A 25,749-nucleotide genomic window follows, 5' to 3' on the forward strand; every position below is an offset into this window, starting at 1 on the left:
TAAAACGTCTTTTATAATAAACTCTAACACTTTCCGTACCACTGATGTTAGGCTAGCTGGTTTTTTAATTCTGTTTTTTCTGTCCCTCCTTTTTTAAGTAGTGGGGTTACATTTGCAAATAGTGGGGTTACGTTCGTAAATAGTGGGGTTACATTTACATTCACTGCTGCAGAAGTGCCTGCCTGATCCCCTGACTTTGGGATCCCCTATCGCTATTGACCTTCCATTGTTCTTCCTCCACAACCCCCCCCTCCAACCGTACAGCTGAGGCACCCATGGTGCCACACTTTTGGCTTTGGCTGCATCCCGCTGAGGAACCATCACCCTCATCAGTGTACAAAATGGAAAACCAGTTTAACAAGCAGGATAGACTCAGGGAACTCCTGCAGTACCTGGCTGGTTCTCTTAGACTCCCTGGTGGTCACCCATTCCCTCTCTAGCTGTACACTTTTGACCTGTGGTGTGACAACCTCCCTAAATGTGCTATCCATGTAGTCCCCTGCCTCATGGATGCACAGCAGTGACCCCAGCCACCGCTCAAGTTCCAAAACCCAGAGCTCAAGCTTGTGCAGCTAGTGACACTTCCTACAGATGTGTTTGTCAGGAGCATATGGTGTGTCCACAACTTCATACATACCACAGGATGTACACTCCACTTGGCCAAGCTGATCTGCCATCCCGTAACTCTAAAAACTATTTATTACACTTAGGGTAAGTAGAATGAGTAGAATAAATTACTAGTAACTTAACTTTACTACACTCTTGCTAACTTTATCTTACTTTGCTTTACTTTATTACTTTATTTCACTTTGACTTGATTTTACTTTACTTCCCAATTGCTTGTGTTCTTTATAAATGATACGGTTTTCTGGTTTTAAGCAACTTAAACACACTCCCTAACAGCAGCCTCTCACCAGCCAATGAACTTACTGTTTTCCTGTGATGTCACTCCTGGATTTCTTTTCTCAAACTCAGCCCGCTGCCTGTGTAGAGGTGTCCCTCACAGGTCCGGCTGTCTCCACTCTTGAACCCATGTACCCAGAGAATTAGCCTGGGCCTCTGGATTGCTAGTCCAGTAATGCACCACCATCTCCCCGTTTTGAGTCCATGTAGTCTGTTTACCAAATTCCTATAACACTGATAATCCTCACATGTACACCTGATAATTAATTCCATTACTTTACACAGCAGTAAAGTGAGATTATTTGGTCTGTAGTTCCTTCGGATCTGTTTTGTCTCTCTTTTAAAGTTTGCCTGTTCCAATCAAGCGCTAACTACCCACATTGCCCAGTAATTCCCTCATCATGGTAGTCAATGCTTCACAAATCTCTCCTCAATCTCTTTCAGCACTCTTGAGATAAATACCATCTATCTCTGGGATTTATTTATTTGGAAACACTTTTAGCCTGTCCAGGCCACCATTTCATTTATATTGAAGTCATTGATTTTACTCAGTTATTGGTGTTTAGGGAGGGTACACTGCTTAGTTCTTCCCTTGTAAATACTTAGAGAAAATAATCATTCAAAATTTACGATTTTATATTCATCTTCACTTTCAAGGCTATTTACCTCTTTTAGGGTTTTCACCTCTTTTCAATGGAGCTACCCTTTTGCTCAGTGATAGCATTTCTGCCACTGGGCAAGAATCTACCGGGTTAGAACCCACTTCAAATAGTCCAGCTCTGGATTCCGAATTGACATATAAGAAGCTATTCACTTCAGGTTGGTCTAATTAGCCTCTTCCATCATATATTTGTAGGAGCCAATACATCCCGCCCTTCAAATGTGACTAACCGTGTTTTCATTTGGTATAAAGAGGGTTATGGACATGGATGGAGTATTCACATCACAGCCTGTCAGACTGTTAATCAGCCTGTGAATCCTTCACTTCTTATTATTCTCCAAGGGAAATGGCAAAGATATAAAATCAATAACTACTCTTCTCAGATTGTCCTCTTCCTGCTGTAGTACTGCAAAAAAAAAATACTGCTTTACTTTTTTATTTATTCGCGGAATGTGGGTATCACTATCAAGGCCAGCTTTTATTGCCCAACCCTAATTTCCCTTGAGAAGGTGGTGGTAAGTCACCTTCTTGAACCACTGCTGTCCATATGTTGAAGCTCCTCCCACAGTGCTGTTAGATAGGCATTTCCAGGATTTTGACCGAGCAACAATGAAAGCACAGCAATATATTTCCAATTCAGGACAATGTGTGACTTAGAGGGAAACTTGGAGGTGCTGGTGTTCCAATGCACCTCATGCCTCTGTCCTTCTAGGTGGTAGAGGTCACGGGTTTGGGAGATGCTGTCAAAGAAATTTCAGCAATTTGCAGCTTGTAAATGGTAGGACCTGCAGACAGGGTGTGCCAGTATTGGAGGAAGTGAAGCTCTGAGGTGGTGAATGGGGCTTCCAAACAAACAAGTTATTTTTTGTTTCAATGATGTTGAACTCCTTGAGCTTTGTTAGGGATGCACTCACCTATGCATGTGAAGAGCATTTCATCACACTCCTGATTTGTGTTTTATAGATGATGGAAAGTTTTTATGATTGAGTATAGTCACTTGCTGCAGAATATGTAACCTCTGACCTCTTGTAACCTCAGTATTTATGTGGCTGGTACAATTATGTTTCTGATCAATGTGGACTTCCCCTCATCACCTCCCCCACTTCTTAACATCATGCAGATTGAATTGAATTGGCTGAAGGCTGACATCTCTGATGGTGGGGTTCTCAGGTGGAGGCCGAGATGGATCATTCACTTGACACTTCGGGCTGAAGGTGTTTGCAACCGTTTCAGCCTTGCCTTTTTCATTGGTTTGCTAGGCTCTGTCATCATTGGAATGGGAATGTTCATAGAGCTTCCTCATCCTGTTATTTGTGACCACCTGCGGTGGTTATTCCTATAAGTACCATGGAATAATGCATCTGTGACAGGTAGATTGGTTGGACCAAGGTCAAGTAGTAGTTGTATTGGTTCTCTCACGACCTAAGCCCAGTCTTGCATATATTTCCTTCAAGCCTCAGCCAGTGGTGATGCTGCTGAACCATGCCAATATGTTACCCCTATATATTTTCTGCAATAACCTTTGATAAAGTGCCACATCAATAACCTTTGATAAAGTGCCACATCAAAAGTTATTGCAGAAAATAAAAGTCATAGTATAGGTGGTAACATATTGGCACAGTTAGAAGGTTGGCTAGCTAACAGGAAGCAGACAACTGGCATAAATGGGTCTTTTTCTGATTGGCAGTATGTGGTCTATCACAGGGATCAGTGCTGGGGCCTCAACTTTTAGAATTTATATAAATGATTTTATGAAGGGACCGAAGGAATAGTTGCTAAATTTGCTGACGACACAAAGATAGGTAGGAAAGTAAATTGTGAAGATCATGTAAGGACAAAGTGACATAGATAGGTTAACTGAGTGGGCAAAGACCAGGTAAATGCAGTATAATGTGGACAGATGTGAAATCATTCATTTTGGCAGGAGCAATAAAAAAGAAGCTTATTATCTAAATGGTGAGAGATTGCAGAGCTCAGAAATTCAGAGGGATCTGGATGTTCTAGTGCATGAATCACAAAAGATTAGTATGCAGGTACAGCAGGTAATTCGGAAAGCTAATAGAATGTTATGTTATTTTGAGGGGAAATGATTAAAAAAATAGGGAGGTTATGCTTCAGTTATATATGGCATTGATGAGACCACCTCTGGAGTATTGTGTACAGCCCTGGTCTCCTTATTTAAAGAAAGATGTAAGTGCATTAGAAGCAGTGCAGGGAAGGTTTACTAGACTAATACCAGGAATGGGCGGATTGTCTTATGAGGAATGGCTGGACAGGTTAGGCTTGTATCCACTGGAATTTAGAAGAGTAAGAGGTGACTTAATTTAAACCTTTAAGACCTTGAGCGGTCTTGACAGGGTAGATGTAGAGAGGATGTTTCCTCTTTGGGAGAATCTAGAACTAAGGATCACTATTTAAAAATAAGGGTCGTTCATTTAAAAAATGAGGAGAACTTTTTTCTCTCAGAGGATTGTGAGTCTTTGGAACTCTCTTCCTCAGAAGGCAGTGGAAGCAGAGTCTTTGAATATTTTGAAGGCAAAGCTAGATAGATTCTTGATTAACAAGGGGGTGAAAGGTTATCAGGAGTAGGCAGGAGTGTGGGGTTGAGGTTCCATTCAGATCAGACATGATTTTAATGAATGGTGGAGCAGGCTCGAGGGGCCCAGTGGCCTGCTCCTGCTCTTAATTCGTATGAGCCATTTTTGGTGATGGACATTCAAATTCCCCCCCAGAGATCATTCTTTGCCTTTGCTACCTTCAGTCTTTTTTCCAAATGATATTACATAGAAACATAGGAATTAGAAGCAGGAGTAGGCTATTCGGCCCTTCGAGCCTGCTCCGCCATTCATTATGATCATGGCTGATCATCCAACTCAATAGCCTGGTCCCACTTTCTCATCATACCCTTTGATCCCTTTCGCCCCAAGAGCTATATCTAACTCTTTCTTGAAAACATACAATGTTTTGGTCTCAACTACTTTCTGTGGTAGAGAATTCCACAGGCTCACCACTCTCTGGGTGAAGAAATTTCTCCTTATCTCAGTCCTGAATGGTCTACCCTATATCCTCAGACTGTAACCCCTGGTTCTGGACTCCCCTGCCATCAGGAACATCCTTCCTGCATCTACCCTGTCTAGTCCTGTTAGAATTTTATAGGTTTCTCATTCTTCTGAACTCCAGTGAATATAATCCTAATCAACTCAATCTCTCCTCATATATCAGTACCACCATCCCAGAAATCAGTCGGGTAAACGTTCACTGCACTCCCTCTATAGCAAGTACATCCTTCCTCAGATAAGGAGACCAAAACTGCACACACTATTCCTGGTGTGGTCTCACCAAGGCCCTGTACAATTGCAGCAAGACATCCCTGCTCCTGTATTCAAATCCTCTGGCTATGAAGGCCAACATACCATTTGCCTTCTTTACTGCCTGCTGCACCTGCATGCTTACCTTCAGCGGCTGATGTACAAGGACACCCAGGTCTCGTTGCAAATTCCCCTCTCTCAATTTATAGCCATTCAGTTAATAATCTGCCTTCCTGTTTTTGCTACCAAAATGGATAACCTCACATTTATCCACATTATACTGCATCTGCCATGCATTTGCCCACTAACTCAGCTTGTCCAAATCACACTGAAGCATCTCTGCATTCTCCTCACAGCTCACCCTCCCATCCAGCTTTGTGCCATCTGCAAATTTGGAGATATTACATTTAATTCCCTCATCTAAATCATTAATATATATTGTGAATAACTGGGGTCCCAGCACCAATCCCTGCGGTACCCCACTAGTCACTGTCTGCCATTCGGAAAAATACCCATTTATGCCAACTCTTCGTTTCCTGTCTGCCAACCAATTTTCTATCTATCTCAATGCACTACCCCCAATCCCATGCGCTTTAATTTTGCACGCCAATCTCTTATGTGGGACTTTATCGAAAGCTTTCTGAAAGCCCAAATAAACCACTTCCACTGGCTCCCCCTCATCAGCTCTGCTAGCTACATCCTCGAAAAATTCCAGTAGATTTGTCAAGCATGATTTCCCTTTCATAAATCCATGCTGACTCTGTCCGATTCTGCCACTGTTTTCCAAGTGCTCTACTACTAAATCTTTTATAATGGACTCTAGAATTTTTTCCACTACCGACGTCAGGCTGACTGGTCTATAATTCCCTGTTTTCTCTCTGCCTCCCTTCTTAAATATTCAACATGAAGGATTACTGATTCATCAGCTGAGGGGGGATGATAGGTGATAGTCAGCAGGAGGTTTGCTTATCTACGTTTGACCTGATATCATGAGATTTCGTTGGTCTGGAGTCAATGTTGAGGGCTCCCACTGCAACTCCTGCATGTCATTATACCACCTCTGATGGGTCTGGTCAACTGGTGTCTAAGATGGTAATGGAGAAATATAGGATGATGGCTGAAAGATACGATTCTGTGAGTAAGACTGCATGTTGCATGTCTAGTCTGTGGGACAGCTCTCCCAATTTTTGACATACGTCCCAGAAGTTGAAGAGGAAGGCTTTGCAGGATTGACTGGGCTAGATGTGCTTTTTCTGATGCCAGGTTGATGTCAGGTGTCCATCCAGTTTTATCCTTATACTTTTTGCAGCTGTTTTGATACTACTAAGTGGTTTGCTAGGCAGTAAAGAGTCAACCAGATGGCTGTGGGCCTGGAGTCACATATAGCCCAGATGTAAGGATGTTGGTTTTCCTTCCCTAAAGGGCACTAGGGAAACAGATGGGTTTGTATGGAAATCTGGTAGTTTCATGGTCACCATTACTGATGCAAGCTTTTTATTCCAGATTTGTTTAATTAATTAACTGAATTTCAATTCCTCAACTGTCATGGCAGGATTTGAACTTGTATCCCCAGATCATTGGTCCAGGCCTCTGGAATACTTAAACTATTGGACTCAATTTGTATTTAGCTTCTGCTGCTATGTTTCTTTTTGACAGAGTCTTCCTGCCGATCACCCTTTTAATTTGCTTCTGCATTCCTGTATTCATCCCCGTGAATTTCTTTCTCTTCTTTCCTCCAGGTTTTATAGACATTGATTTTTTTCCTCTTTATTTCTCTTTTATTAATTAATTCAGGATCCTTTTGCTTAGCCTGGGTTTGTAGGTTTTAGTTATATGTATGCTTTGCATTATTAGTTTGAAGATGTTCCTCTTTTTGTTCTCAGAGGTGCCATCCAACCACTTGCTTCAACCATTTTCATTAGTTGTTATTGTGTTTGAATATTTCTCTTTTAAATTGTATGATTTTTACATGATAGACCTCTGTTCTGCAAAATAGAAGGACTTACACAGAGCTTGCAATGTGCTATCTATCTTGATACTTCAGACATCCCATGTCCAGTGCTGCATGCTAGATTTACTCAAAACCAGCTGCTTCATTTAGATCCTTGTGTAAAGTGGTTTGGCAAAGAATCATGACATTGATTCATGCTTTATATATTCCAGTGATTGGTTGGTCTAACAAGGACCCCTCTTACTTTTCTTTCTTTCCCTAGAAGATCAAACCATGAAGGATAATGGTTTGAACATAATTTATATATTGCAACTTAACCTTCCATAACTTTGTTATCACTGAAGAATGACCACGAACATGAAAGAGCCTTTCACTTCATCTCAGTGCAGCCGACTGTTACAGGGCAAATTTGGCATGTTTGTGATGCTGATATGAATCAAGAATTGAGATAGCTTCCCCTTGTATCTTCCACTAAATCTATTTGGTGTTTCCTTGAGTTTTGTAAAAACATAGTGCTATTTTTGGAGTCACCACCACTTGTTCATACATTGTTCAAATAGTGAGTGCAATACATGAAATCTCTGCCTGTGTCCGTCAACAATACAATATAATTGAAAAGTTTTCAGAAGTGCCTGGCTCCAATACTACAAATCACTTTTGTGATGCCTTGCAACATTTTAATGATGAAGTACATATATAATCAAATTAATATTATGACATTTATCTATTTGTTTCGTTCTTCTTTTATCTACCCTTGGAGTTAGAGTATACATACCAGTTAAAATCTGAAATTCTATCTACTCCTAAGTTTTAAGCTTCTTCCTGATTACTGCATGAAGCACTAATTCAAATACCTTACAAAAATTGATGAGAACAACATAAATAGGTTTCCAAGTTAAAATATTCCATCATTTTATGTAAAACCACAAATGGCCATAGCCCATCTTCTTTATATCTGCTTGCATTCCAGTATGCAATGTTTGGAACAGTCCTAAGATGCACCTGAAAACCATGATATCGGTGATAATCCTCAGTCATTTTTGAGAGCATCACAATTGTGCGCTGGGACACAGAGATTCTGAGTGCCTCAGATAGAATCTTATTCGCCAGTCTCAGTGGGGCAATCACAAAGTAATTTTATGCTTCCTAGCACTGCTCTCCAAGACCATAAATGTTTCTACCCCCTTCTTGCCTATAGCAGCTTTTAATAATCTTGCATGGATATCACCTACGCTATCACCTTCTCTTTAGTGAGATAGTGCAGTGTGGAGTCTGCAAATCCCACTGTGTTAATAAAGGCTCTTCTATCCGTGTAACACAGTTCCCTGGAACTGAAAGAGTTACAAAGAGTATGATACATTTATCTTTCTCAAAGGCTTGAATCGGGAAAAATACAATGACATAAAACGCAAATGCTCCGATACTGCTTTAAGGCTCTGGAGAATTACTGATGCTTTTATTGGTCATAAGTCATAATTTTAGTTAAAGAATCTATGAGTGATACCCATGTTATCATTTACTGAGGAGGTTGAGGATTTTTAAGGCAGATTTGTCAAGGTCATGTTGAGTAAAAATAAATGTGTTCAGCTAAGGCTGATGAAATAATCGCTGAACAATAAAATAATAGAAGCTTGCAGTGTGTTTTCTGCTGACGTACAGGTTCTAGTTATATTTTTCTTGTAAATGTAAGATAGAAGTAGGTAAAAGATGATGGATTATGGAATACCCTGGGGGAAAAAAAACATTTTTCTGCTTTTCATTCTGTGAAGCTACTTGAAGGTAGAGCACAAAGCAGTGTGCTACCAGTTCTGGATTCATCTTGACCTGAAAATGCAACTTGACCTAAAGAGATTAGATTTATTTGCATTAAGAATTGTCCTGTTGCCCACACATGTCTGACTGAAATACAAGGCAATTTCCTAATTTACTGCACACACTCTAGAAGGAGAAGAGATGCATTTGAATTAGCTTATGTATATTTGTCTCATTGCTTGACACCTTTTTAATGACAAGTAAATAAGGCAGTCTTAGGATTAAACAGGTGAAGAATTGATCGTGTGAATGTACCACATCCACAACGACACTGACTAGATAACTCACAAGTGGCAACTTAGTGAATGTGCTTCAGCCATGTCTTTAAGCTTTTCTGATGGTTCAGTAATTAAATCTGATGTGGTGCTGGGCCATACACACCATGAAGATTTCTGGTTCATCCTTGATTTGTGTTGAATGAGTCTGAATGGAGATGATGTTAGAGACTGTACAGGTAGCCTTAGCATTCCTGAGCTAGGGAGAGGAAAGGGAGAGTTACAAATGATCATACATGTCATTGCCAGGCAGCAACTAGGTTGTCTTATGGTAATTGAAAGCACCCTAGTTATCTGACCCTGCAAATAATTGCATAACTCCTTATAAAAACTACTGTTGACCCCTCTGTACATGCAAACCACCAACCCATCTTCAACCTCCCTTTCCCGTCCATAGTTATTGAACATATTGTCATCTTCCAAATCTGTGCTTAACTTTCTCACAAATTTTCATTTTGAACTTTTCCAATCAGGTCTCTGCACCTGTCACATGATTGAACCGACCCAGTCGTTCCTTGCAATGACTGTGGGTGAAGCATCTGCTGCTATGGTGGTGGGCAGGTATGGGTCCTGGTGGGCAGATATGGGTTGTAGTGGGCCAGGATGTCACTGGAGAGCAGCACCACTTTGATGCAAGCGAATGCTTGCTCTTGATGTGAGTCCCAGCACCACGCCTGATCTTTCTTAAGCCGATGCCTCAAAGGTTCTGTGACACGTGCCAAATTTGGTAAAAATGTTGCCAGCTAGTTCGCCATCCTCAAGACTCGCTGGATGTCTGGAATCAAGGATGGATTGGGAACTCGCTGATAGCTTTAGTTTTCTTTGGGTCCAATGTGATGCCATTATTGCTGACGATGTGGCCCAGGAACCGAATTGATGTTTTGGAGAACTCACATTTCTCATTCTGCATCAGCCCTGCTTCCTGCAGGCCCTTAGACTGCTGTGAGTCTTGTCATGTTCCTCCACCATTGTATTTTGAACCAATACATCTCCATATGATAAATAACCCGCAGTAGGTGCTGCAAAATGGTCGACATCATATGTTGAAATATTTCTGGCACTAAAGTGATTCCAAACAGCAGGTGGTTAAAACTGAATCTGCCTAAGTGGGTAACGAATGTGGTCAGCAGCCTGCACTCTTCATCAAGGGGAAATTTCCAAAAGCTGCTGTTGGCATCCAGCTTTGATTTGAAAATACTATGCGCTTTGAGAGTTTAGTCAGGCTTTCATCCAATGAGGACATGGGATCTACTTCCCTGGTTACGGCTTTATTGAGCTGTGTCAGAATGATGCAAATACAGATGGACCCATTCGGTTTTGGGACTGGGACCATCCCAGAACACTATGCGGTTGGTTTTGTGACTGGGGAGGTGATTCCCAATATTTGTCGTCTTGCCCAGCTGCTGCTGAACTTACTTCATGAATAGGTGGGGAATCTTTCCTGGCATGAATACGCACATGAATTAATCATCCTCCCTCAGTTATGGATGGACAATGAATGCTGCCTTTACCAGAGACGCCTACATCCCATTAACGGATAAAGAAAACCCTCAATTAGGTTACCCCTCGCTTTTCTATATTCACGGAATATAGGTCTAATCTGTGCAACCTGCCCCCATAATTGAACATTTTTAGCCCTGGTATCATTTTTCATGAATTTGTCCTGCACGTTTGCCAAGGCCAGTATATCCTTCCTGGAGCACTCTGCAGAGAACTGAATGCAATGGTCCAGATGTTGTCTAACCAGTTTATTAAAAAATTCTTTCATGGGATGTGGGTGTCGCTGGCAAGGCCAGCATTTGTTGCCCATCTCTAATTGCTGTGATCTGAGTGGCTTGCTAGGCCATTTCAGAGGGCAGTTAAGAATCTGGAGGATCTGGAGTCACATATCGGCCAGAACAGGTAAGGACAGTAGATTTTCTTCTCTGAAGGACATTAGTGAACCAGATGGGTTTTTACTACAATCGATGATAGTTTCATGATCGCCATTACTGAGACTGGCTTTCAATTCCATATGTTTTATTACTTGAAGTTAAATTCCAGCAGCTGCAATGAGTGCCTTTGAATCTATGTGCCCAGAGTATTAGCTGGCCCTCTGGATTACTAATCCAGTGACATCACCACTCTCCCTTTTATACAACTGTAGCATAACTACAACCCCTTTGGGTTCCAGCCCCCTTGATATAAAAGCTAACAATCTCCTCTTAGTCTTCTCTGCTTCAGTGGAAATAGTTCCAGTATCTCAATTTTGTATTACACATTTGAGTTTGAGCCCCATGTCTCTCTTTAAGAAACAGAAAATGCTGCTCGCCATTATTGTACCTATACAACCTACCTTTGCACTTGGGAGGAATTCTGTATTTGAAGCAGAAATTAAAGGAGAGAGAGCCATGATACTTTAAATGTTTTAAAATATACTTACTAATGATGCAGATGAAATTGTTCTATATTTAAGATAAAATGCCCCCCTCCCTAAGAACATGTTGTTGATAATTTTTATTTCATGTTTTATTTGTTTTATTTTGGAGTGATGGTGTTTACAGTATTCTCCTTTAGACTGTGAACTGCTGGATACCTCGCTCCATCACTCGGTGTGAGGATTAAAATGCAAAATGATTCCATGTACAACCACCAAAATGTTGCATATTTTTATTATTAGCTTTTAAGCTAGGTTAAATCTGTTGCTGTGTGATTGACCATGATGTTAGAGTTTGTGTATATATTCTATAAATAAGTATAGAAGTTATAGCCTCAGCCTGACTGGTAACAGGAACTCATTCCCTGTTTTCAATTTGTGAAATAAATACTATTTATGTAAGCTTTCATGGTGCTAGTTTAGACTTCTTTTCTGTGCTCCATTCCATTCAGAATGTTGCAATAGTGGAATGAGTTAAAGCTCATGGGATCAGGATCTTGCTTTAATGTTCAACATTGTGTATATGTACAATAAAGGCAACTAAATATGTAATGGAAATTATATCTGAACATGATGTCACAAGTGAGCTGTGTAGCTGATTTTCAGCTGGTATTCCAATATTATCTAGATATTAAAATACAAATTATTTTGAGCGCAAAAGCAAATTTTCATTAACAATGACCAAAGGCCGTAACTGCATCACTAGGGGAACAAAAGCCCTTCAAGAAAAATGTATTGTTCTTGCCACTTGAAACACCCCTCGCACATAATGTAATCATACATTGATTTATTACAGAATAAAACATGATTAATCAGCAATAGATACAGGCTCCAGGGAATTCTGATGTATTACTTGTTTTTGTAATGATATTTCTGTTTTTATGTTTGAGCAAATGAATAATGATGAAGAAACGTTGATCAATGTCCTCTCATAGAATCTGTGTGATGAAAGTGTTTGCTTAGTAGGATAGTGAATGACAATCCAGTAAGCTCAGACTTTGAATTGATGGTCTTCATTCTTGAAACCAGAGTAGGTTTCAACATTGATGATAAACAAAAACAGAAAATGCTGTAAATACTCAGCAGGACAGGCAGCCTGAAAAAGTTAATTCAATCTGAAGGACTAATTGTATTTCTTTCTCCACAGAGGCAGTCTGACCTGTACAGTATTTGCAGCGTTCTCTGTTATTTATTTCACATTTCCAGCATCTGCTGCATTTTGCTTTTGCATAAATTTTAACATTGATAGCTCCAAAGTGAACGTGCTTATTGGTGCTGTTCCAATACAAATATCATATTAAATTCCCTACTCTCTTTTTATTTTAACCTAAAGTAAACCAGTAAGTGGTGTGTTAAAATAGCACAGAGGGCATTTGATATGTGTGCATTAAACATTGATCATAATTTCTGCCAGAGTTTCTATTCCTATATTTTATTTCCTGTCATCTTGGCCCAAGGCAGTTGATGCCTTAGTGTGAGATGGTTAACAACTATCTGTCATCCTCACCTGGCCAAATGGCAATTCTTCATGTGCGTGCCAGATGATAATTGGCAGTGGATACCTTGAATGTGAGGGATGGGAGGACACGTACAACTTCAGATCCTGATCAGGAATGGGGATCCTGGCTAATTTATCTCACCTTTAACCTAGAGCTGCTGAGACATAAGGGATTTCTAATGTCCACCTAAACAAACAAACAGATTCTTAGAATAAAGCACCAGCTGAAAGATGGGCAATGGAAATTAATCGCAAGTCTGTGTATTGATGACAAATGTTCTAGGCCTTGAGAATGGCCATGTATAGTTTCACATTCATAATGTTATTTGTAGAATTATCATGACATGTCAAGCAGAGGAAAACCTCATTCCTGGCACTTTCCTCGAACTGGACAACAGACAGCATTGGCAGAAGCCGAGAAGCAGATTTCCATCATGAGGAGGTGGTGGCATAGTGGTATTGTCACTGCTGAACCAGAGACCCAGGGTAATGCTCCGGGGACCCAGATTCAAATCCCACCATGGCATGACTGAAACCATTGTCGATTGCCATAAAAACCCATCTGATTTATTAATGCCCTTTAGGGAAGGAAATCTGCTGTTCTTACCTTGTCTGGCCTATATATGACTCCAGACCCTAGACTCTTAAAAATGCCCTCCGAACAAGGCAATTAGGGATGGGCAATAATTGCAGGTCTAGCCAGTGATGCCCACATCTTACGAATGGATAAAAAAAATGATGTATGGCTCAGGGAATAAAAGGAAAACACAAAAATAATATGCATCTACACTTCATTAAAAAGAATTCAAACCAACTCAAAATCAGACTTACAAAGTAGGTTGTGTGAAAGATATAAGGAGCAGATTTGAAATAATAGCCAAATCATTGAGGCAGTGGGTTAGCAACAATGCTTCTTCTCCCTGAGACTTAGGTTTGAATCATGATCGGATTTTTGTGACGAACAACCAGCTGCCTTCCAATCTAGCTGATACTGCAAATGATTCCTTGTCCTCTTTTTCAAAACAACTATTATCACCCTGGGAAAATCCACCCTCAAATCCTCTGCCCTCGCAGACCACTTTGGTCTTTGCATTTCAGTCTCTTATGCTCAGTTTCTCTTTTTGTCCTCTGTGAAACACTTTGAGATGTTTCTCGATGTTGAAGAGGCTATAAAAAGGTCAAGGTAGTTGAAGCTGCTGCACCAATAAAAGTAGTAAGGTCTTATGTGTAATGACTGATCATTAACCCAGGCCAGGATATTCAGAGACCATATTAACTGGTTTGAAAATTGTACTGAAATATGCCAGAAAGCTCCTGGGCAGTTCGGAACTCGTCACCACGTTAAAGGTGCTATATAAATGCAAGTTGCTGTTGTTCTGCAGTGTTCATATGCAGTGCCTTGATGACTGAAAATTGTCCCTTTTCAGAAAAGTAACACTGCAGAGAAGGAGACCATTCAGCCGCCATGTCTGTGTTGAAAGAATAATTCACCAAGTGCCAGTCCCCTACCTTTATTCCATACCCCTACACTTTTTTTTATCATCAGCTAATGATTCAAATCTGTTTTGAAAGACTCAACACACTCACCTTGTCAGGCAATGCATTCTAGATCCTAACCAATCACTGTGTAAAAAAAAGCTTTTCCTCATGTATGTGCTCAATAACTTTTCTATATATGTTGCATACTTAAGATTTCTCTAACTAGTTCCCATGCAGTGGATGAATTGTGAAAAAAAACCTGTGTACAGCAGATTACTGAAGAAAGACAATGCCAGATATTTTTTTGGCATGTGGTATTTGGGAATATCTTGCATATGCTTTTAATGACAATCACCAACTTTAAGGTTCTGACCTGAGTTGGGTTCATATATATAAACCCATGACCACTACCATCTAGAAGGACAAAGACAGCAGAAAGATGGGAACATCACCACCTGGAAGTTCCCCTCCAAGTCACTCACCATCACTGTCACTGGGTCAAAATCCTGGAACTCAAGGCTATGGGCCAAGTGGGATTAACCAAATGGGATTAGGTAGGTAGGTAGGTCAGGTGTTTCTCACGTGTCGGTGCAGACGCGATGGGCCAAAGGGCCTCTTTTGCACTGTGATATGTGTATATATTCATATCTGGAGCTGACAGGTAGGGGGAAATAGCTACTGCCACACACAGCTGTTTCTGCCACAGAGTTGGTTCACTCTCCTGAAAGCATTTCTTTTGACTCTATTGCATGAGTCCAGAAAATAATATCTGTTTTAAAGAATTTAGGTTATCTTGGTTTTAAAAATGCATATTTGATGGTGGCATAATATTATTAACTGTCCATAGTTACCTCTGATCCAGAGTATAGCACTTCCATAGCATTTTAGCAAATGCCATTCAGAGGATTTCATCCCAAAGGTAAGTGGTTGGGTAGAGACTGTTGTCAGAGGTAGAATTCAGATTCAAGTTATTCACACATAAATCCAATGTTCCTTTCTAATAGTAAATAAGATAATAGAAAATGAACAATGACATTATAAGAGCCTCTTTTACTGTTTTCTATCCTGCAGGCAATAGTGTAGGTGATGGTGTGTCTTTTAATATTTGAATTTATAGCTCTTTTATATATTGTGTTGTCAATGCTATCCAAGTTATTGTCTGCTCTTTTAACTATTCTCCTAAGTAGCTTTTAACCAACATTATTTTGGCAGGGAGGGACTTCCTTACTCAAAAATGAATTCTGAAACTTCTCCAACCCTACAGAGAAAAGGATGCCCAAGGAATCTAGCATTTCAGATATTTTCTGATCTTACACCAGCAGGTTTTAAGGTGGTTTTCCAGGCTTCTGAACCCAATCAATATGTATGTGCCTAGCCCTGCTTAAAGAGTATGGCTGTGCACAACGCTCTGCTACCTTGCTCATTATGAATGGGGCGGAAACTTCAACACGGAAAACTGCATTTATTTTAATGACCATACATTTTAATAGCCCAGAGGTCATCTCCTGCTTCATTATCATGATGTAAAACTGCCGTTTCTGATGTACACGGCAAAGGTCTCTTTTTTTTTAGAGTTTGTTTTAATGGAATTGCGCCGAACATCCACTGTCTTTTTAAATGGACAAACATTTTACTTGCGGAGCTCAAAAATCATTAATAAACACTGCCGTGCACAGGCCATGCTTCATATGCTGACATGCAGCACCTTTTGTGAACAATAACTCTGAGACAGAGCTTCCGTAATTACTGTGACACCGAGCATTGAAGCTGGAACTAAATGGAATGTAGAATGTCTGGGCAAAAGTGTTTCTTTATATATATATATTTTACTTGGGAAAGCGCCATACGATCTTTGCAAGTTCTGTTCGTATGCACGGTGTATTAGGCAGAGACTGTCAGATAATTTCTGATGGTTCAAAGTGAAACAAAATAATAATCTCTTTATTAAAAGATGGAGGAAACAGTAATTAAGGGGAAAAAAATAGCAGTGTTGGTGACTAGATGATTTCTTGCCTGACACTTATCTGGAGTGCAGGTTCATATCACTGCTGGGTTTCTCTTGTATGTATGCCATGCAGACAATTCTGCACAGGTGTCAGTTTTTCCTTCACTTCCACCACGCACAGAGATGTTGGCCGAGAACCTGTTTAATTTTCAATATGGAATTACCTCAAGGTAACAAACCCTTTTAGTTCTAAATGACTTGACACCACTGCTGTCAGAAGCACTCAAACCCTGCATAGCAGCAGTATCTGCTGGACTGACTCTGTGACACCTGGGTGCAAGTGATGACACATGGGCCGGCCCATGGATTTAATCACACGGAGGTTGAGTATAAGCTACCTGTGCAGGATGACCCTGCATTTCTGACACCTCAGTGCAAACATGACGGTGCACTAACTGTATATGTACCAGGGTTGCTCATCTAAAGTTACATTAGTGACTTCTGAACAACTGTGCACTTACAATGTTTCACATACCAAGGTGGTGGGTCCACTTTGCAGTGTAAATGTGCAAAATGAAAACAAAGTTATTTTACACAATACTCAGAAAGAGGGGTATTAGGTTAAAAAAAACAAAGCATGTCTACATTGAAAACCATATAAGCCCCATTGATATGATGTTTGCAATTTTTCTGACTTGGTTGATAAGATTCTGATTTGTTCTCAGTATTTCTGAATGTGATATGGCTCCACAGATTGACCATAATAAACAAAAAGGAGAGAGAAAGAAGCTTTTGTTATGGACATTGGCTGTACTGCCATGGCAACAGCTAGGCTGCCAGGATGTCAAAGTAATTTCAAATTACATGACTATTTATAATTGGGTGGTCCTGGGAAGAGGTCCAGGCCCCTTTTGTAAAGATTAGTTCACTAACCTTTTATGCCATTAAGATGGTACAGTACTTCAAAATTAGTAAGAACAGAATATTTGATAAAAATTGAGATCTAAAACTCATTTATTTATCATATTATTAAGTAAAGACTGCATTATTTGTTTAAAATTTACATTGTGTTTAGTTAACTTACAAACTGAAGCTTTTCTCACTGTAAACAGTTAGTAGAGGAAGTCACTAGGTGGCACCATTGCTCTTATGATGTAAACGAGTCACGGGTCAAAGCTGGTCTCAGTAGGATTAGTAGCAGCGACTTTCCTCCGGTTATTATCTCAGTTTGGAATTAGACCTTGGGGAAGAGGGAACAATAGAGGATGCTGGGAGCAATTAAAAAATTAAATATGAAGTAAACAGAACAAGGGACTCAGAGGCACACATTTAAAAGTGGAAACGTGCCGGGATAGGACTGAGGGAGAAAGATCAAGGTGCTCTGCTGAAAATTTCATCCAGAGACAATAGTGATGTACGGAACTGTTTTCATCTGGTCCAAAAGCAGAGACACAATTATAGAAGCACAGAGATGGGATAATATGGACAGGGCTCTGATGAAAGGTCATTGACCTAAAACATTAACCCTGTTTCTCTCTCCATAAATGCTGCCTGACCTACTGAGTATATCCCAACAGTTTCTGTTTTTACTTCATTAACATCAGATTGGTGCGCCACAAGCAGTGAACCAGAAGTTCACAGGCAGCTTGTCATTTGGATTAGGGACAATCCAACAGCTCTTCCTCTGAGCAAGTTGGAACTGAAGTGGTTGAGTAGGGGACAGACAATTGTAAGAGCAGAGCAGAGGAGGACCGGCAGTAAGTAGGATGATTTTGTTTCAGACCATGGGGAGCTTTTGTGTTCCCCCTGATTATAGAAAAACAACTTAAGACAATAGTTTTTGTGAGGGGCCTGCAGCTGTTTCTGTAAAGACTACTGATTAGGCCACAATACACCTAGTACAAATCAGCAGTCCACAGAACACTCAAACTAACACAAAATTGCACCCATGTACATTGTCGGACACCAAATAAATGCCATCTACTTCCAAAACCATTTGGAAATGGTAGATTGAGTTGGGAGCAGGAATGAATCGGTAAGGTCAGAGATCCAACCCCAGATTTCAGAACGTTACCATCCAGTCTCCACCCAGCAGAGGCAATGAAACTGAACACTCATGCTTTTTATTTATGGTGCTGCCTCTCATATAGCACAGTCCAAGCTTACTTAAATGAAGTATGTTATGTACATAGGAGCTTAAATGATGGCAATCGCTATGTCTAAACAATATTTAGGAGAAATGGAATATGTCAGTTTATAAAAATTAATGATTCCAAGTTAACCTAAGCAGAGTTCAAGTTTTACCTTGTATAATTGCACTGATTTTCCCTATACTTTACTATCGACGTTTGATTTAATTCCTGATTGTTCCCTGATTGAATCTCTGTGCTAAGTTTTCTAGTAAAAATCAATTCCATAAAGTTATTTAATCACTTTGTTGCAAAAATAGGGCCAGTATCAGCTTCATTATGCCGTCTAATGAAGCCAGCAGGCACATGGAAAAATTTTGTCATTTTATTCCTCACTCTTAAAGGTGTTAATAGTTTAATTACATACAGTACTACAGGTGTCCATTGCCTTACAGTCCCTCACTCAAGTATCCATTACCCCTGTAAGAATTGTGCAGGTTGGACTATTTAACTATGGAGGGCATCACATCCCAGCCCAGCCCAATATTCAGACACATTATCAGACTTTCAGGGAAGTTTACTGGGAAGATCAGGAGCAGGGAGCCTGCCCAATTATAGCTCCCTTTCCCTCCTCTGTCTGACTCAAGGGTACTAAAGCCACTTACAGCATCTCCACCAACATTCTGGTTGAGATTAACTACCTTTGAATATGGACTGCATCTTGGAACCTATTTGATCTGCAAGGGGCAAATCTGGAAAGTGTGATTATTCAGATATGGCATACTTCAGAACTGGCATTCTGATGAACAGCTTGGCCTGAATCATTTATCTTTGAGATGATGATAAACCTGAATACCCAGCATTTTGGTTTGCCTTAAAGAAATTCTTGCTGTATATTTCAAGATTTTTTTTTCTGACCTGAAAGAATGAGCTTGAAAAATTGAGATAATATTTATAGGTCATAGATTCCATCACCGGTGCAGATCTTTTTTGTTTAATAGTTTTGGGGTAAAAATGTTGAGAGTTCAGCAGTAAATACCCTTGTAACATTCAGTAGGTTTGAGTAATTGATGTTGCACGTACTATATTTCAAGTTTTTTAAGAAAGGAACCAAGCCCAGCTTCATGGAGAGCAAAAACAGATACAAGCTACTATGTTTATCACTTTGAATTGTTAAGGCTTGAAAAATAAAATAATTCAAAGGAAATAAGAATGGCTATTGATATTAAAAAACAATGGATATTAAGTCTTCCCATGGGTAATGTGATATCTGTATTTTTGTGTCTTAGAAACTGATCCATGCTTTTTAACACTCATCTGCCTCCACTACTCTCAGGGCCTGCAGTGGCAAGTGATAGTAATGCTTGTGGTTGCCCTTGGAGAGTTCAGCAATTTTTTCAAGGCGAGCACTAGAGGGTGAAAAGAAAGTGTCCTTGCTGAAACTAATTCCTTCTCCCTCGTAAAGCAAATTGCTTTACCAAATCCTATCTCCTGTCGGTAGAAGGAAATAAATGTTTACAACATATTAATAAATTAGCTTTGCAGGAGGCTATAAATCTACTGTTTATACCTTTACTGTTGCTCCGCAAAGGGAAGTTTGTTTTCTAAAACGCATGTCCATCACCTTCACCATTGCAGTTTCTCTGCTGATGCCTGTGCCTCAGTGATTATTTTCCCTCTCTGTTCTATAGAACCAAAACAAATAAATTGTGTGTGGGGAGCTGGGGCAGCAGTGTGGATGAGGTAGACCTTTTCGAAATTAAATGTAATATAATTTCCTAAGAGCTTAACCTTAACAAAGCTCTTTGCTAAAGTGTTTTCGGGGCTTAGTAAACTCAGATTTGATCTTCAGGCTAGCTCATTTGTGTGATTTAAATTTTTTTGCCTTGTTTGTCAGCATTTATATTGTGCTGCAATTCATCACAAGTGAATAACAGATAGTGAAATGCAGATGCTATAAACGATGGCAGACTGAACAGAAAGAGGAAGTAAATTAGCAATGAACATTTGAATGCCAGCAAGGAAGGCAATCACCAGTAGATGCCGGTATTGAGATTTTTTTCAACGACAGCTTTCATAACACCTTCATTTAGACTGGTCTGTGAGGCATGGAATTTTAGCTGAATTTTGTAAGAGTTTTTTTTAAAAATCAGTTGTGCTGCTATCTCAACATATTTAGACTATCACCAATGCTTTATTCTGCAGGTCTACTTAAACTGTGTCAATTAAGAAGGCTATCTATAAGTAATTCTTAAAGCTGGCAGCTCCACGGTCCATACAGTGTAGCAGAATTGGCAAGCCTAAGTGCTAAGAGGACAATGGATGGTGGCCAAGAAACAGAAGCAACAATGAAAGTATTAGAAAATATTGGGGGAGAAAGACAATGCAGACAAAAAGCACTCAGTGGAGAGTTCATTGAAATATTATTTTAGACAAATAACTAAGGAACCAAAGGGGAAAGAGATAGGGGTGAGGCTTTAAAAAGTCATTTGCTGGAGCAAAGCATAATAATAATGCCATGCTGAAAGATCATGACAGAGGAACCAATGTGCTAATGCAGAATATTATAAAGACTGGAACTGAGCCGGCACCAACTTTGGCTCCAGAATTAAGTTGCAGCCATTTTGGAGTACATTTCTTTTGCTGTTTGGCTCCCTGGCACATTTTGTTGCTGCTAGTTGCTTGCAATTTCACTGTAGCAACTGGAACTGAGAATATAATTGACATCTCAATGTAGAGAGGTGTCGGAGAAATTACTACTAGCATTCTGAGTGCCTTCAGCCCTGAAAGGAAGAAGAGATTGGCTTCAGGAATTAGAACTCTTGGCATTTTGAAGCTAGTGAAAACGTAAGTGGAAGCCAAAAAGGCTATAGATTGCCAATGGGAGACAAGAGGATTTCAAATGAGAAGCGCACAGAACGATCAAGAATGAAGAAATAAAGTTAAAAGGGGATTATGGAAGAAAACAAAGAAGTGAGGAAAAAGGCATATAGAATGTATGCAGCATGCACAGATGGATTTAACCTTTTCTGTCGCAAAGGGGTTGAAATTATCTCATATTCATGAAGTTATGTGAAAAACTTGTATTTGAAAAGGGAAAAATTAATGAGAAGAAATGTCAGGATTTTGTTACTAGACCTTTTTGGAGCGATGTAGTTTAAAGCATGAAAATATTTTTCAATTCATAAAAATAACATTAGAAAAGATAAAGTTTTAAATATATAGCTAAAATTGATATACCAACAATATCTGTTTTAAAGGGAAGCATTGACATTGGTATAATATGCATAATTGATATTTTTCTGCCAGTGTTAACAAATAGCCCTGATTTATGAACTAAAAATTAGTCCCTTTCTCAAGAAAAAATAAAGACCCAAATTTTACCCTTTCACTTCCCTTTCCTTGTCAGGTATCTCTGTTAAGCTGCTTATTTATTATTGCCATTCTGTTCCTCTGGGGAGATGTAGACATTTGTGGTACAGAATTATTAATAGAAATGACCCACACACTGCAGCAAGATACTACTATCCGCCCTGCTTTGGCTGTAAGCTGCAGTGTTTCAGGTAGCACACACCTAGAGAAAGATGATGAGGGTGTGCTCAATCTAACAGATGTACATCTGTGTTTAGTTTTAATTATTAACCCGTTGCAGACATGGAAATAAGAGTGATTTAGGCCTAGCCGTACTGTGATCACCCTGCAGGAAATGCAGGGTTTTACTGCAATAAATTGAGGGGAAAAATAAATCACACGCTGCTAGATGGAAGTGCATTTTTCTCACCCATCACCACATACATAATATATATCTATATGTTGGTATGCTGTCATTCTTGATTCTGATGCTGTAAATAATGTAAATAACATTTTTTAAAATATTTATTTAAATCAGGGTAGTTTACAAAATTGATTAACTTACATCATTGACGAGCCTTGAACTCCCTTATTCCCAGATCTTACAGGTGGATTTAATATCATAAGAAACTGGTGAGAAGAGTTACATATACATTTTTTTCCTTTTACAAATTTCAAATGACAGTCGAACAGAGGATGATTTGAAAGGTTTTAAAGACGCATTGAAGCTTAAATATTGTTTGGACTTTTGAAAGACCCCGGTGCAGGGCTTGTTGGAGTCAGTACGTGTAAGTCATTCATACTCAGTATTGTAAAGTGGTCCTTTTATGTGTGCCAGTCTCTAGCTGCAGTATGTCCAGCAGCAACTGTTGCATTTCCAGTGGGGTAGAATGAAAATTACACTTCACATTCTCTGGCTGGCTGTTGATGACACGAACATGATCCATAATCATTAATGATCACCAATGCCCCTTCAATATGATTGGGTTTGTAGTCCACGTAGTATTCCTGTGTGGACATGGCAGCCATCTGATGCATAGTTTGTTGCTGTTTCTGCTTGCGGCGCTGTGTCACAAAGCACTGCCTCAAGTGCCTTAGGCCAGCAGGAAAACACTTCCATGAGACATAGAGCACCAACACCACTATCAGAAAGGAGAAAAGCAACGCCATGGTGCCAGTGATTACTTTGTGAACCTGAATGGTATTTTCCTGTTGATCATGAGAAAGCACACTGGTGGCAGTGATTAAATCAGTGGTTTTTAAACCCGTTGTATCCTGTGTGACATATATGCTGGAAGCATCTCTGATTGCTGTCATACCTTGGTCTGTTTCTGGCACACTGGTCATGTCTGAAATGGGCAGCGTGCTTGTGACCAGGTCGTCACATATGTGAAAGCCATGCACGGCATCTAGAACCTCCTCACCCTGGGTATGCACAGGGCTGGCACACAACAGGCTGCCTTCATGACGACCCTTAAAACTGCTCAACCAGGTGGCCAAAGCACATATATTCCGACTGCATTCCCAGCTGTTTCCAGAAAGGCTGATGCTAGTTAGAGATTTCCACGAATCCAGAATTGTCTGTTCGATGGTGGTGAGGCGGTTTGAATCCAATTGAAGTATCTTGAGGTTAGGCACTACTTCAAAGGCATAAGATTCAATAAACTCAATCTCATTCCCAGAGAGGTCCAATTTCTCTAGGTGGTTCCAAGTCCACTCCAAAGAATTCACTACAATACTGACTTTATTCCACTGCATGTAGAGGGTTCTCAGGGAAAGGAGCCGTGGGAAGTGTGCAAAGTTTACTTTCACCAAATCATTGTGCTCCAGGTGGAGTTCAGTTAGTTTCAACAAACCCGCGAACGCATTCCGTGCAAGGCTTTGCAGTTGATTGTATCCCACATCCAGAAACTCGAGGCTCCGGCAGTCCTGGAATATACGAACCGGGATGGACTTGAGTGCATTGGACCTCAAGTGCAGCGTCTGCAGCTTGCGCAGCCCGTGGAAGAGATCGGGCTCCAGAGACTGCAGGTTGTTGTAGGAGAGCTGCACATGGCGCAGGTTCGGCATGGGCCGGAAAGTGGAGTTGGGCAGCTGGGTGATCTTGTTGGAGCTGAGCACCAGCTCCTTGAGCCGGCGCAGCCCCCGGAAGGCAGCGCCGTCCACCGAGTAGATGTGGTTGTGATCGAGGTAGAGCCAGGTGAGCTGCAGCACGCCGCCAAACTGGTCGGCGCGCAGCTCCGACAGGCTGTTGTAGCGGAGGGACAGACCCTGCAGACCCGACAGGTTCCGCGGCATCTCGCTCAGGCTCTGGGACTCGCAGTATACCAGCTTCCCGTCGCAGCGGCACTGGCCGGCGCACACGCTCTCAGCAGCGGGGAGCATTTCCAACAGGAAGCCGAGCGCGCACACCACCGACGCCGAAGGCTTTCTCAGGAGCCACTGGAGACTGAGACCCACAAGAAGGAAATCCATTAGCGAGAGTTAGAACCTCCAATCCCTTGTTGGAGTTTGGGGTTTTTTTTTGTGTGTGTGTGCCTCTTCCTCCTTTTGAATTTATACCGATCAAATCTTCCGAATCTTCAAACTTTTTTTTTACATAATTTTTTTTGTTGTTGCTGCTGTTGCTGTTTGTTTTTTTGAGGAGCTGACAAGTGTTTTTTTTTCCTGACTCGGGCAGGTGGATCTCCTGCCTCATTGACATCCAGGGTGGAGGATGAGGGGAGGGGGGTGGAGGGGAGGGGGGGGGGGGAGGTTTGAAAGAAAGGAGAAAAAAAAGAAAATCTAAGCGTCAATTGATCTTTTTCATTGTAGAGGCTGCAAGGAGACACGAGATTGCTTTAATGAAAGGATTCAAACGAAAATAATCTTACCCATCCTTTTCCGCACAGTGACAGGCTCCATTCAGTCACCCGTTTTTTTTTGTGTCTGTTCACACTAGTTAGACTGTAAAAAAATAAAGGAAACCCAGTGTGGGTGAATCCCAGTCCTCTTTTTTTTCCCCTCCCCCCCCCCCCCCCTACTCAAAGTAGCTGGCTCACATCAGTCAGTACCTTGGTCTGTGCCCCTTCGGCAAAGAATCAGGCAGACCATAGGGCTCCCCAAGTCCGGGCTCAGTTGACTTGAGCACACTGGCAAGTTTCGTGGCTTTTTACACGAGTGTGCCTTTTTCTTTGGGCGGGGGGGGGGGGGGGAAGTTGGGAGAGAGGGGGTGGTTGGGGGGAGGGAGGGGGGGCGATAAATCCTCTCGTCTCTTCTTTCAGCGACTGCAGCCGACGCTGTGTTGCTCAGACACCTTCCCAAACTCTCTTTTTCCCCCTTGTTGAATGAATCATTCAGATCCGTCGGCTCGAATCACCGTCCCATGATTGGAAATGACCACTGACCAAAGTGTGACCTTTAATCGGTGGAGCCAGCTTTATAAGGTCCGCTTGGCCAGCCAGCCAGCCGCCGCCGCCGCCGGTGCACTTCCTTCGCTTGTTAGGTGCTGCTAAGAGCAAGATGGATCGCGGAGCATGGCTTGCCTCCCTTTAACAGAGCACTGCACTGCGAGAGCAAGCCGACGTGCTGAGTGTTGACAGAATGTCGTAAGCCACTCATGATCGTTCAGACTTCCCAGTGGTATGTCAAACATGGGCAGATTGAAAAGGGTGGGCATAAAAGCAGGGCTTTAATGAAGCAGCCAGCGGACGGCGTTTATTTTACCACCAACATCCAGAACGCATTATATCGTTCGTTTGCATGGAGCAATGGAAAATACACTCCGGTAGGACTTGGAGTGGGAGGCAGCATTCGGCGTATCAAGAAACAGCTGTTGCAAGGGGTAGGGGTGGGGGGGAGGGGAATAAACCTTCCAATTGATGTAAAATATGCATGGCTCAGGAGTGATGAATGTAACATTGTGCATTAGTCTTAAGCAAAGTGCATTACAGATGTATCTTACACTTTCGATGATGCACATCCTTTACTAATTGCTGGTTGTCGTCGTTACCCCCCACCCCTTTCAGGCTCAGCTAATATT

General features: G+C 41.0%; 2 protein-coding genes across 9 annotated transcripts in view; one reads left to right on the top strand and one right to left on the bottom strand.

The window, feature by feature from the left end:
- Positions 1–25,749, top strand: part of ctnna2 (catenin (cadherin-associated protein), alpha 2) — a 1,471,852-nt gene that overhangs the window by 547,538 nt on the left and 898,565 nt on the right. The window lies entirely within an intron of this gene.
- Positions 22,268–24,412, bottom strand: lrrtm1 (leucine rich repeat transmembrane neuronal 1). The gene has a single exon (XM_041198175.1). The coding sequence runs from the start codon at positions 24,201–24,203 to the stop codon at positions 22,626–22,628; it is 1,578 nt and encodes a 525-aa protein (XP_041054109.1). The 5' UTR covers positions 24,204–24,412; the 3' UTR covers positions 22,268–22,625.

This window comes from Carcharodon carcharias, chromosome 1 (genome assembly GCF_017639515.1).
Source record: "Carcharodon carcharias isolate sCarCar2 chromosome 1, sCarCar2.pri, whole genome shotgun sequence".
NCBI lineage: Eukaryota > Metazoa > Chordata > Chondrichthyes > Lamniformes > Lamnidae > Carcharodon > Carcharodon carcharias.